General features: G+C 43.5%; 1 protein-coding gene across 7 annotated transcripts in view; it reads left to right on the top strand.

Moving 5' to 3' along the window:
- The window catches only part of Ten-a (Teneurin-a transmembrane protein), a 495,412-nt gene that overhangs the window by 399,162 nt on the left and 81,047 nt on the right, over window positions 1-15,203 (top strand). The window contains exon 1 of one of the 7 annotated variants that reach the window (XM_087409044.1): window positions 4,720-6,914. The exons of the other annotated variants lie outside the window; for them this stretch is intronic. Coding sequence (XP_087265170.1) covers window positions 6,859-6,914 — 56 coding nt within the window. The 5' untranslated portion in view covers window positions 4,720-6,858. Of the gene's footprint in view, window positions 1-4,719; window positions 6,915-15,203 lie in introns of those variants that run through there. 7 annotated transcript variants of the gene reach the window in all.

The following is a 15,203-nucleotide window of genomic DNA, read 5'->3' as shown; positions in this document are numbered from 1 at the left end:
ATTCTGCCCTCCCCCCTCTCTCTCTCTTTCTCTATTTATCTATCTATTTCTCCATCTTAACATATAAATGAATGTTCTGAAAGCTCACGCTATGTTACGACTATGGAAACGATACGCAACGTAATCCGACGTATGCATGCGTATAACGCTATCGCGTGTATAATCCATACGGTACATAAACGGCGAAACTGGAGTATATTATAATGTCATTGTAACAAGTATTACAAGAACGCTATAATGAAATAACAAAGTACTGTTAATTATGCACAAGTACATACACAGAACGTTATCGATCAGGGTTTACAAAGAGATGAAATTCGCGTAAGACGAACAGATTCATTTTGTTGGTGTGCTTTCTGCCTCTACTGTAGTTAGACTTCCAAATGTAGAGCCCTTAAGAAAATTACTTAGAAATTCAATTAATGAACTTAAGAAAATTAGACAGTTTACACACACACACACACACACACACACACACACACACACACACACACATATACCGCATAATAGAAACAAATCTCAAATTCAATTAGAAAGCGCAAATAAAATTAATAACAAAAAATTATTATTTATATACAAATATTAAATAGAATATTTATTTTGCTTCTCGTAGAGTTTACCTGATAATCTGCATATCCATTTATATTAGTTTATTAAACATACATTAGAATTTTATGATGTTATTAAACCGTAATGTAATGTATCACAAATTATAAAAAGATAATTTGTAAAATATCATGAATCTGTATATTAAAATCTACCGCGAAGAGGAACTGGAAAGCAATATGAAAATCCATAACAGAGAAACTTCAATTAAAGGAAACCACCATCTGCCCCGAAGCGATAACATCGCAGAGGTATTACATCAAAGAGAACGCAGTTAAAAATTCTGAATAAGACTTTGCGATGCCTTCGAAATAACCTTGGGAAATAGCTCTCACTTTCTCAATTTATTTCCTTATTTCACTACCGTCAGTTAAGACCGCCTGTACAATGCGGATCGTCTTCAGGGTCGTCCACGAGCGACAGACGGGAAGAAAGCCGGAGATGCTACCGTACATCCGGACAGGTCGCCATCCCGAAGGCAGAGAAGTGACTATCGAGGAGATAAGGAGAACAAATGAGTGCTTACGGCACGAAGGAGGGTAAGTGATATCTCCATCGTCTTCGTCGTCAGGCAGGCAGCCGCGTCACAAAGCAACCAGGACTAAAGAACTAAGGAGATGCACGATAAGAGCGCGCGACGAGGAGAATGAGGAGTGAGGGCGGGATTCAAAGACGTCCGATATTTTACGAAGGTGCTGGAGGGACAGCAGGGAAAGTATACAGGGTGTACGAAGGGCGGAAGGAAGGAAGGAAGGAAGGAAGGTCCTACACCGTGACGCGGCAGGGGGTTGCGTGGAAAGCGACGGATGGATAGGGTGGGCGGGAGCTGGCGTTTTCTGTTTAAGCAACATCAAAGAGCTTGTCGCAAATTTTCTACCATCCCCGTCCCTTCCTCTTCTCGTCCAGGATCATACGAGACTGTGTTCCGTCTACCCACGTCTACACACTCGCGTCTACACACAACGCGTTCCAGCCCGGAGTTCCGGAGTTCCAGGCGATGGTTTTAGGGCACCGAAGAATGGTGAACGTCGTGAGTGGCAATGGGTGGCAGCGGCGGCCGCCGCCGCTAAAAGGGTAAACGTTGTAGGCTGCCGCGGTGGATTTTGGTGGATGCATAACGGGGGGGGATAAAATAACTTCTCCATCCATCTTCCTTCCTACCTCTCAAACGCGACGCGCGCCAACGCGCGTATGTGTGCGCGCATTCAACGAACGTTTACGCGCACATATACGTACGCTACATACATATTTGTGAATATGTATTTGGGTGAGGGTGATGTGCGTACATGTGTACATACAGCTGAGAGTGAGTATCAACGACCGCGGGGCGCGATGCACTGAAGAGATAATTAAACTTCCTTCCGATCGTTCTCACGAGTTGTGCATGAGAGGGAGCCAAGTGGCGTCGGACGATTAAAGTGCCCGATGGTTCTACGCGAATCTACACCGCTTCTCCGTCTCTCGCGGAGAAGCTTTTTTATTTGCTTTTTTTTCCTGAAGAGTAAGTTTTACTTGAGAAGCTTATGCCGAATGCTAATAAGAGCGCCTTTCAGCATCGAAACCGTGACACTTATCTGAATTGACCTATATATTCCGCATGAAAGAGTCGTGGAATCATCGCCCAATTGCATTTTTATTAGGAATATTATTAGACACCTAATTTTTTATTTAAAAAATAATTTAATATTGAAAAATGTTCCATATAAAATGTTATTGTCGAAAAGACTTTGATGCTTATTTTAATTCGTTGCATTGATTTATCAACGAGACACACTATGGAAATAGTTAATCGGATTTACCGCTAATACATTTTAATAATGAAAGTTATATATATATAACTTTACTAAGCTGGGTATACACTGCAAGTTGATACAGGACGGCTGCGCATTAAACAAAATTTGATGTTAATCACTTTTGGCAAGTTATAGAATCGTTTGACATAAAAGCAACGAATTATTTTTATATTACTAAGTAAATACTTAATATATTGTTTATATATGTAGTGTGTTTTTTTTTCCAGAAATGATCATAAATAGGACATTCATTAAATATAATGAAAAAGTTAAAGTTGCACATTTATCGCGATTTATATGCTGCTTATAATATAATTAATATAGTATACAATCAATTAATCTCTTTAACTTTAGTTTTACAGCAATTTCTGTAGTAAATGTTCCTCCTACTATCGACAAACATGGAAAGTATGATTTTGCTAAAATATTCAAAAAGCTAGATGCAGATTTAAAAATAATTTTGTTGGGTCATAATAATTATGTAAAACGCTTAGTGCAAAAGTTTTAATATTAATTTTCTGGCAACCAATTATACAAGCGTCCTACATAATTATTTTGATAACCCAAACAAAATTAATATTTTCAGAGCTGTAGCTAAATTTTTAAATGCTTCAGCAAAAGTCGTTTTTTCGATGGATGAGTAAGAAATTAAAATAAACTTAGCATACCTATTTTCGTTAAAATAAAGCATAGCGATAACGCACAACATTGACTAATTTAAAGACATATCATACAAACGGGGTCGCGATGACGCGATCTTTGACCCCGAATCGAAAATACAAGTGCTCGACGTCCACAAAATCCACCACTACCACCATGCAGAATGTGTGCTCTTTCTCTCTTTACAACCCCGTCTCTATAGTTATCCTCGTCGTAGCGCACGCGCGTCGCTATTTCTCTTCTCACTGCTCGGCCATAGCAAGGGTAGCATTACACGTGCACACGTCTATTACGTGTGTCCGCGACTACATCTATGTAGTCGAAAACTTGTGCTTGCAGCAGAATGAACCTAGGATATCAAATTAAATCTGGCACGTACAACGTGTCTTTAATCGTATTTTTTTCCTTTCTCTGGTACTTCGGTAGCGGTCTGGATTGTAAAATGCGAACCTACGCATTTTATTGTCCTACTATTCTTCTTTATTTTTGGAGTATTTGTCGTACATGTAAAATACTAATAGACGTTATTTCATTTTACACATCACATATCTTTCGCGTCGTGCAATCAGAGAACTAGCGGTGCATTAAATTCTCTCCTATTAAAAATTGTGTTAAAGATTAAAATGTTAATTGATGGTACAAATAATATTTTAAAATTAACCCTCCCCCAGAGCTGACACCAAAATCTGTACAATCATGTATCAACACAGTTATTGTCGCTAAGTCTATAAGACCTATTTAATTTATGCTAATTAAAAGATACTAATTAATTTCAAGGATCAAAATGACAAAGTGAATATTAATTACGTTTTAATAAGAATAATTCAAATTTGCAAACATTGGAACATTAAAAAATTGAATTATTTGACAATAACAAATGATTTATTAAGACCGTAGGCGTTAAATTCTTATTTGTTGTGAATTATTTGATATTTTTGACAGAGTTTATAACTGAATGGATTCAATATAAATCTACCGTGAGAGTTCCGAAGGGTTAAATATCTTAATACAATTATACGAAAGAAATTTATTTATGTACAAATAATTTAAATTGTCTACATTCTAAGATTGAAATTTGTCACGTAATAATTTTTATAGACATTTAGTGAATAGACAACAGATAGGAAATAAAGACTCTAACGATCTTTTAATGCTTAAATAATTCAGTGTGAATTTATATTATATACTACATATCTAATCCTACAAATCGCGCGTTGAATTTAATTCTTAGTCTTGAAACACAATTCTACATAAGAGAATTAGCGTAGTAATATCACAAATTAAGTTGACAAGCAGTTTAACAATATTTCTCATGGGCCTCTTAGAAAGATCTTCATAATTCGATGCTGACAAGTATCTTATTCCAATTAAGTGAGAAGACGAAAAATTGTCAAACCTCCGCCATCGTGCGTTCTTACGCGTTATCCGTGAAACGGATGGATTTATGCTATCGACACCCAAGCGCCCGCGACCCTTATGGGAAGGCGCATCATCAAGGGCCGACGACCACGGTGCGACGATCCGAGTAGTGACCGCACCCTCCGCGTGGCGGCGTTCCCTCGCAAGGGTCGCAACACCGAACGAAACGAGGGTGAGTCTGAGGCCTGAAGAGAGTGAGGGTTGGTGACGCGCGTGGGCGCACGCGCCGAATCTGGCTTCATGATGGTGGGGACGTTCAGTGTCACTTCGTGCCGGGCGTTGCGGCGCCTTCAGTCTTTGATCCGCAACTGCCGCGGTTGCGTACCGTCTCGCACTCGCAGTGTCTCCCCGCGACCAACCGAGATTAACGACCCCGTCCGTCGTCGTGCGCGAAAGGAGGAGACGTTGCGTCCGGTCGCGGCGGTGACAGACAAACGGTCAACAACGAGCAATCTTTATTAATATCTGAATGTACGATTTTTAATCTTGCAACGATCAACGCGTCACCAGGATTATGGAAAATTGAAATTTTCAAGATTTCCATTCCGAGACTTGTGGGGAGACGATCGCGTCGTTGGTTCTCGATAATTCTCGATAACGATCGGTGATTCTTCTCCGGAAGTCGACAACTAAATCACTTTGGAAGTCTTCTCGGAGAATCGACAAACAGTCGGCAACTTCGACGTGACACTTTGGAATCGGATAGGGCGGACTAAGCGGAGGAAATTGCTCCGATCGACCTCACGAAAAGTCGGAGCACTGTCGCGAAAGTTCTCTCGCTGCTCGAGAATCCATAGGTGACGTTCGATGGTCTGTTATCCTCGCTGACGCGAGCCATCGTATAAAGCCCGGGGATTTTCGGAGCTGCTCCACTCACGCTCCGCACCAGCGCGGGATCTGCGTGCGCGTTTCTCGGCCCGCTGACCCAATTAGTTTTCGCACAATCGAGCAGCGCTCGCGGCTAAGAGAATGCCCGTGAGCGAGGGTCCACATAGCGTACCGGCCGATCGTAGTTTTACGAAACGTGCAGATTGAATTCTACGACGTGAGCTTTGCGCGCTGCGAACGTGCTCCCTTTGACGCGCGTCGGAATTCGTTGTGCGCGCCGGCTGCACCGAGCTGAAAGCAGTTCACTCAACGGTACAGCTTGGAAGAGGCTTTGGAAACCCCTCGGGATTTCAGTCATTTCATCGAAGTGGCGAGGTGGTGAAATTACATAGTCGATCGGATAGTGGTGTTTCTATTTTTTTTTTTTTTTTTCCTGTGGAGTGTCGTGAGCGCGATTTTGGAGTGTACCCTCCAAAGCCAAGTTTGGTGAATGAAGGATACAAGAGTATCGGCTCTCGCGAGCGGATAACGCTCGCTCACGATCCGGAGCACGTTTATAAGAGTGTCGGTCGAAATCGTCGAGGAAAAGGTCGACGCCGAGCAAGTTCAGACCACGCTGAATCGCCGTGTCGAACATCGCTCGCGGGAGGAAGTTGAACTTTCTCGCTGGCGTTGACAGATCGATAACAAAGTTTGCGTACGCGAGTTTCTCCCCCTGTCGTCGTGCCTGCCGGCCGTGCGAGAGGTAGCGCGCGGAGTCTGCGGCACCCTTCTGGTAGCACTCCACCTCCTTGCCACGGCGGACGTGAAATGTGTTTAACATTAAACGACCCCCGCGCCCGTGCGTCCTGAGTCCCTGCGGGGCCAAGCTCACCAAGCGCTCACCCGTAAACGTCCAGGATCAATGAACTCGCAAACGTGACTCGCAGCGAGTTCGATCAACGTCACCCCAAGGACGACGACGACGACGACGACGTGTCACGTAACCGGTGCATCCTGCGCGAACTTGGGGTGATATGCGATCATAGAAACGGTTCTTAAAAGGAGCCGACTGTCGCGCAAGACTTTCGATGCCGATCGTGCAACGCCCGCCAGAAATCTGACATCCCAACGTTCCAACCATCGTGGAAGCAGCCTGTCGTTTTCTTTGCCGACCAAGGAGTACCTTGTAAAGTATCGTCGGAAGGAGGAGAAGCGACAAGAGAACGCCGTTGAGCGCAAACGGGGTGTCAGGGGCTCCTCTTGCCCCAAACTCACCCTTGAAGGTACCGCAAAGTGCGCAACGGTGAAGGGCAACGGCGGATTCGGCGATTACTCGGCGGCGGGTGAATTTGAAGTCTGGGGTGACGAACACCACGCTGCGGATGGTGGTCTAGACCGTCAGGTGGCGAGGCCGCCTTCGCGGCAGCAACGATGCGAAGGCGGTTCTTCCCTGAGACCGTTGCTTCACGTAGCGCATTGTGAACTCCATTCGCCACGGGAGGCTGAGCTGCTACGTCTCGATCATCTCGAGGGCCTCGATCACAAGTCCGTCGAGCACGACGCGTACTCGATGATGGATAACTTTCACAGTCCAGTACCGCCGCCGTTACCACGACGCCACGTCCGGTAAGAGACGTTGTTAAAATTATATATCTGGATTTGGTATTGATGCTTGTTGAATAAGGATATATCCGAGAGATAGTTTCGAGCGGTTACAGATCAGAGTTTAGCAGTTGGACTCGATTAATGTTTAGTTCCCAACGGGCTCCTTCAACGGAATATGAACAAGCAATTACGGTTTGGCAATAAGTGCGGAAACTGTTGGATTATTGCTTGAACATTACCTATTCTGCAAATTCGAATATCGCCATTTGCATAAAAAAATGCTAAGTCTCAAAATTAGCATGCAATATATTTGTACAACTAATAAGTACATGTTGTACTTATTATCTACAAATACATTATGTTCTAATTAACCTTTACGTACAGCTACGAAAACTACAGTTAAGTTCTAAAGCGTCCTGCTTGAAGTACAGAATGCAAGTAATCTTCCGCCTTACGGTGATTGATAGACGATGGTTCAAAGTTTTTTTACCTCCATTTTAGAACTTCAAATCGTATAACCAGCTAAAAATTTTAACTAAAAGTTAAAACGCTGTTTCAATTCAGAATTAAAAAAATACTCTCTTGAAAAGTTGTTAAGTTGGAGATGTGTCATTTTTCTATCAAACGAACGACATGTAAAAAATTGTAAACAAATATTTTCTGACACAATTAAATTGTTAAAAATCTCGGATGCTTTGATTCGCATTTTATAATTTCTTCTCATAGAAAATTTAAAAAAATACATATAAATAAATGTTTTCGAAGAATTCTACAATATTTTGATACGTTGAGGTTAATTATTATCTCATTTTACGCCATTTCAAACGCCTATTAGCTTGGCAATTTCATATATTACAAAAATAATTTAAGTATTGAATTGAATCAACCAATTGCGCTATTCATATTTATTATTCAAATTCGCCATTTTAAATCAAGTGTGCCATTGAGCGACGATCGATATCAACGTGCGCGTCGAAACGACCCGTCATTAACTCCATCCCTCGAGCGTGAAACCCGTCGAACCTCACTGTGTATTTCGAGTGCGCTGTGTGAACTATATTGGTCCGTAGCACGCACTCGAAATGTCATGCCCCTTACTCCCTATCTTTGTTTTTCGCTCGACGTGCCGTCCGTTCACGTCATGGATCTTAAACTGTCGAACCGAGATTCGCGCGCTTCGCTACAACGTGCATGGAACGTCACGTCGTACGCAATCCTTGCCGTTCTCCATGTACACGGTGGACGAACGCGAAGCCGAAAGCCCGCGTCTTCGTTTCAGGCTGCGCTTCGTATACGACGATCGATATCGAACGAGCGAGAGGTGTACCAAAGACAGAGCGAACACCGACGACGATTTGAGGCAAATGGAACGAGAGGAGGACATCTTCAGCGTTATTCCCCTTGGAAATATTCAGGTTCCTTAAGAGCTCAGTTTCTGACGTCACGTCGTTTCGGAGCACCCAACAACCTGTTCACCACGCGATAACGAGCGCGACTAAAATATGTCGCCGACCGCGCGTCAGCGCGTACATTCGTGGCGCCCAACACGTCCCAGAGCGAGATCTTCCAAATTCTACGGTAACGCCCGTGAAGTATGCAAAGTGGCGTATAAATTCACACAACGTTCCGTAATTAAAATTAACGCAAAGCGGACCGACTGCATACTGTAACCGCACTATTACAGCGCGCCCGAAACACGCCGTGAGAACCTTTTCGAAATTCGTTCTTCCCTGAACCTGAAATGTACCTTGACGAACTCGTAAAATATGCTCGCCCTGGAGACAGGGATGTCTGCCTTTGTAACTGCACGCGAGAACGACACAAAGCAAACAACAGACGGAGAGTAACGACAGGGAAGAGTCTAGAACTAGGAAATCCACGCATGCCGTACTCTGCCCCGAGAGCAATCAAAACAACCCCGGAAATCCGCGCACGTTAGTCTTAGCGAGCGCGATTCGCCGCGGCTCGTAGAAAACACACGTTGTAATCCGACGGATTCTGTCGTCGCGAGCGACATCCGAGATGCGCGCGACAAGGAAGATGCAAGCGCGCGGTATGCATCGCGGGAGCGAGTGGTATGCGAGAGAGAGAGAGAGAGAGAGAGAGGGCCCGAGCATACGATCGATATATACACGCACACGGGGATGAGAGAAGAGTGTACGCGAGTAAGGCAGAGCGCACGACGACGCGACGCGACGCGACGGCCCGCCGCGGGAAAGGCAAACAAAGTGATACCGAGGAGAGGAAGCCGCGCGACGAGAGTGGCGAAGGAAGGAGCATAGGACGAGAAAGCGACGGTAGGAGGAAGAGACGGGTTTAGAAAGGGTACGTCGAGTATGTAAAAGGCGTGCGGCGCGGGACGGCTGCACGGCGCCGACATTTCGCGGTGAAGCAGGCGACCCCATAGCCATGCATCACCCTGTCCTCTACCAACAACTACCCGCTATAGCTGCACCTACGCGACCCTCTCGCAACTTCTCTTCTCTCCTCCCTTCTCTCCTTCTCTCTCTCTCTCTCTCTCTCTCTCTCTCTCTCTCTCTCTCTCTCTCTCTGTTTCCTTCTCTCTCTTCCTTTCTCTTTCATCGCCGCGCTTTGTCGCTTCCGCCGCAACTCGTTCTTTCTCGTTTCGTTTTCCGTCCTCGCGTTTTTCTCCGTTCGGAGAGCTTTTTCGCCTCTCTCCTCTCATCGTTGTCTATCTTTTATCTCTTCCGTGAGTACGGCCACGTCTCTCCCGACTATTCGTGCCCTGGTTTTCCCTCAACACAGTTCGACCGCCGTCGTCGCTGGTCTTTCTTGCCACTCCGCAATGCTTCCTAACGCTGAAATTTCATTTTATGCACATCGCGTAACACGCAGCCAGCACCATTACCTCATTTTGCCGTTCATCCCGTAATCTCGATGCGTATTCGCGCGATGTTCATTGGCGGATGCAACGCGACGGAACGATGCTACGCCGGTTGAACGACGAAGGAAGAAACCGAAGAGGACGGGGAAGACAGAGCGAGCTTCCGCCGCACGGATAGGCAGCGTGAAGAATGGAAATCGTATTTCCATAATATCCTAAACTGCTTCCGCGTCGGTGAAATGCGAACGGAGACACCGAGAGAGAACGTCGCGGGAAGAATCTTACAGAGGCGAGCGAACGATTTCCATCGTTCGATATTAGCCGACTGTAGCGTAACACTGGAGACGCAGCGGTTTTTCACGATATGAGGAGGGTAGGACCGAGGTGCCGCACCGAGAGGGCCGTGAGGAGGTGATAGATACTTCTCGCTGCGAGAGAAAGAGAGGGACGGGTGGGTGAGAAGGAGAAGAAAAAAGATGAGAGAGGTGGAGAGAGAAAAGTGCGCGGAGAATTCTCTCGGTGGAGATAAGGGTTTTACATTCTATGTTACGCCACACTGGATGAGCGATGGTACGACTTCTCTCTTCCCACCGGAATATTCCACTTACCGGGATATTGGTACACCGATGATATTTCTCTACGCGGGCGCACGGCAAGCACGTTCGATATATCGGCGTGACAAATCGTATTCTAGCTGGGCCCACCGCTTAAAGCTATCGATACTTGTGAGAATATAGCGATTAGCCAATAAGTTCAATTCCTCTCTTGCGATTTTTGTAATACATCTCGGGATGACATAAAGTTAACGTATACTGAGAGAGAAGCGTTTGATATTTGTAACTTGCATGGTAAAATAATTATTGTGTTAGAAGCTCCATTTTTATACTAAAAAATAATGAGCAGTGCTGCAAAAAATTTTGATATTCCAACAACCAGTTTGAATTTCCAACATAATTATTTTGATGGTTCAACAAAATTATTTTTACATGTGTATCTAGCAAAATTTTAGATCTTTCAGTAAAATTGTTTTTTCCGCGTATCGCTGTTATAATGATAACAATAATGTAGTGTTTCTATTTTTATTAGTATATTCTATATAATAAAAATATGTAATTGGCATTGAAAATGATTATAATTAATATTGTATTATAATTATTTTCGATTAGTATATATTTTTTATATATAAAACTAAATATATAATTATTACTAACATTATAGTCATAAAATAATTATAGTTAAAGGTTTATATAGCTATAATTATAGGTAAAATAATTACAGTTAAGAGCTCTACTTACAGTTGTTATCGAGGTTGTTATATTTATAATAACTATAAAGTGGAATTCTTAACTATAATTATTTTACCATTATCGCAATATCAAACATTTTTCTCTCAGTTTGTTAATCGTGGTACTCTATCCATTATATATTATTTCTATGTGATTTTACACTAAAATATAAAGAATATATATGTAAATAGAATATATAGAATATATTTTGCGAGACGTATAAATCATTCTTCTCACTGAACAAGCGAAAGCTTGTCTTTATCTTCCAGTAGCAATACTTCTCGAGTAATTATTGATTCAGGACAAAACTGCGAGTCATCAAATATCAAGAACTCCCTAAATTACTGATTCCAACGAGGTTTTCCTGCGAAAAACTTTTCAAAAGTCTGCTGAAAGTTACAAACTTTTTTATACACACCCGAACGAGTTCATTATAAAACTCACATATTCAATATTACAGACAAGTTATTCTCAGAATTCGCTTGACCTAAAAAACAATGTAGCTGCTTTCTGAGGGAACTTCGTCTATCTCGCGAAATACTCAAAGGTAACAAGTGTCAAACACTTCTAATTCTCTTGTATCGTGCTGATGTTGTAAACAAAAAAGAGCCACTAAAACTGAAATTTCCACTGGACTCGAAACTGCTAACGCCCGACCCTCCCAACTCAACACGGCTTGCGCGGAAGTCGACGTGCGAACATAACGTGCTCCGCGTCATCATTAATTAGCGAAATCAGCCCATTGCGATATGGTTATTAGTGGGGCCGTTTCGCGTGTGACGAAAACACGTTGTCACTCTCATCGTACCTAGGGGAACTCCCGTGCCAGGCGGACATGCGAAAACACATCGAGCGCACGCTCGTAGATCTCAGATACGCTATCGCGTTATACCAGGAACTTTGGTAAGAAATAAATGTCTTCGGCCACGGTGTTGAGAACGTGTAAACAACGTCTACATTCGCATTTATTTACCTGCCCTGACAAGTAAGAAAAAAACTCTTAAACGCGCTTTAGAAACTAGAGAAAGAGTGATTCCGGAAAAGCGCCGCAAGTGCAAACGATCGTCTCCCAGGATAGACTCCGTTTCCGGATACAAGTCCGTTAAGACGGAGCGGAATTAACCGCGCGAGGGGTTTATCGGAACGCTTTATTATGCCACTACTCCTGATGATGCACATGGTGGGGATCGATTTTTGGAAACGAGGTCGGACACGGCGTTGATTGCGGGAATGTAAGAACATCGATCAACGTTTTGGTGGGAAAACTGATGCAGTACCTGCAATTCCAGGTTTTGCACCACATTACAGCAATTTATTACGTGCATTTGTTGAAATTTCTGGTATGCAAGCAGTTTAACATCCACAGAACCGGAATACGAGGAGAATGCGGGGTATAATCGAACAATGATAAAATCCTCGGTTTTCCTGTGGTAAATAATTAGGCATTAAATTTGTTACTGCAAAAATTTTATGCGTTTTCGTCTCGCTATTTTTCAAAGTTTTCCACAAATAATTTTCCATAAATCTGCAGCGACGATACGCATTGAAAATATTGCGGGATAGGAGCATTGAAATAACAAAGATCGCCTATATGTAGCTATACGTCGCGCACCGCTACCTGAACGCATTTATGGCGAATCGACGTCGGGAATACCTCCGGAATATATCCAAGTGTACATACACACCGCCACGTCACTTAGACGGCCCAGACGCAGTCTCGGCAATTGATAGGTAGTCACGCTAGGCTGACCTCAAGGGACATCAGTTCGTGTAGCGCATCGTGCGCGGGTCCGCCGCCTCCACCGCTACCCCCCTGTGGCCGCCTTAGCTTTCGTAAAATCTACTCCCAGACCCGGCGTTCGTAGCTTCCGCCTCGTATCTTTCGCCTACAACCACGCTCAATCGCCCCTCCTGGTACACCCTTTCTCTACCATCACTTCGTCCTCTTTCCATCCCGGACTCGCCGTCCTCATCGCTTCCGTTTCTCTCCTTCTTCTGTGCCGCCACCTCCGCGCCATCCCCTGTGTTCACCTACCTTCCTTTTCTTCGCCGCGTCTCTCTTTCTCATTCCCTCTCTCCTCGTCCTTTGTAAGCTCACCTCCGGTTCCATCGTCTCAACATGTCGGTGCCTCCGTTCTCCACACTGCTCGGATATCTCACCGCACTTTTACCATCGCTCTTAAACCACTCTGTATCCTGTCCTTATCGACGCATGCGTGCTCCTCCACGTTTTTCTTTCTGTCTCTCTCTCTATCTTGTCTTTTTTTCCCCATCCTACTTTACCACCCTCCTGGAGCGATCCCGACGCGTTCCGCCTTCGTCTGAGGGTTTTCTCGCTTCCGCCACTGACCACCACGCATTTTTCATCCTCGCCACCCCTGTGGCGAGTAACAACCAGCACTGTTCGAGTGACTCGGGATTTTAGTCGTTCCCCTTGATCCGCTTCTTCGCACTTACTCCGCCTGAGCGATTCGCACCTAATACTTTTCTAATAGGAAAAAGACAATATCAAGATATATGGGAAATTCTCCTACACAAATGCACATTCGACGAATGCGAAAATGTCATTTCATAATATTCCGGATTTTTAAACATTTCTTAATATTATCATTGTTCATCATAGAATTAATTGTGAAGAAATTATATATATAATTTCTGGAAAATATACCGTTGTGTTCTTGGAAAATTTTAAAATATCTAATAATATAGTATCTTTTTATTATATACCAATTCTATATTAAAAACATTCGTTAATTTTTATCTTAATTAAATTAAAAATTCAACATTCTTATTTTAAGCGACGCTCTTAACTCGACTGAGGAAATAATGTCCCCTTTCTTCGTATTTTTGTAACTTGATAATCATTTGTTCATAAAATTTCTCGCACATATTATCTTAATGTAAATTTTATAATAATAATATATCACGGGATTACGGCTTGTAAGAAGACACGTATGGCAAATATTAGCTTTAACTATAAGCTGCTAGATATGGGCTTTAGAAGAACAATTATATTTAACTTATAATAAGCAAAAATAATATTTACATTTTTCATTTTAAAAGAAATTAATCATTTTTGTAACTATCCTCATTTTAGCGCGATTTACTTCTAGTAGACACAATTAGACGCCACGCGTTTAGATTTCTCGCCGTTTCTATTATTTCTACTGTTATCGCATCACATTCGCTGCTCCACAATGGCGAACATGCGCACTGAATTTTCTATTGTTATTTGCAGACTATCTGCGCTCAAGGACTACCTCTACGAATTCCATCTACGATTTTTTTCGCGCAAACGTCGCTCGGTCGAGGCACTAATATCTTTTGTAACAGCACAAAGGCGAACGACTCTTTGGAGCAAATTAATTACTCCGGCGTATTAAACACAGCGAGATGCTACATTATTCTATCAGCTTTCTTATCTTGCGTCAGCTTCGACGTCCTCGGAGAATTAATTAATTAATTTTCCTCGCTCGTGCACTGCATCGATACAAAGCCTCGGTCCCTCGAGCGCGCGCGCTCGCTTGCGAGCGAGCGAGCGAGCATCACCAGATAATCTCCATTGTATGCTATATTTTCGAAAGTGCAACATTGCGTTAATGCCGATAATGGGTTACGAACTTTATCAGCGGATTGGCAACAGGCTCGCTGCATCCACCGACACACAAAGGACCATTTAGTTCGGTGACTGACCGGCCATACGGTGACGCACCGCACACCCGCATATCTAAAACGAATTTTAATAAATCTCGTCGGGCGTTAAATTACTCGTCGCCTCCACACACACACACACACACACACACACACACACACACACACACACACACACACACACACACACACAGAGGTCTCGCTGCACTATTCGCTGCACCCTCTCTTCAATTTTCCAACGCGCCATTAGATTCTTCGTCTGTTTATGCAAAGGATGTCGTTTTCGCGGCTCAGATTAACTTTCTTTTAATTACGCAATTAGTTGTTTAAGGAGAAGCGTGAAGCTCCCCAGGCTCATCGGAAGACAATTGGGGGAGATCCGAACAACTACTTCCATCGTTCACGGACGTAGCAAGAAATGCCTCTTTTCCTGAACTCCGGTCTCAAGTTTCCTTAGACGGAACCAGGGTAGCTACGCTTCTGGCCTCTGTTCGTTGCCTCCGGAAAATCGAAACACGGCGAAGACGG

This window comes from Acromyrmex echinatior, chromosome 8 (genome assembly GCF_024713525.1).
Source record: "Acromyrmex echinatior isolate Ae372 chromosome 8, ASM2471352v2, whole genome shotgun sequence".
Taxonomy (NCBI): domain Eukaryota; kingdom Metazoa; phylum Arthropoda; class Insecta; order Hymenoptera; family Formicidae; genus Acromyrmex; species Acromyrmex echinatior.
The sequence above is the reverse complement of the archived record's forward strand: the minus strand, read 5'-3'. Positions and strand labels throughout refer to the sequence as shown.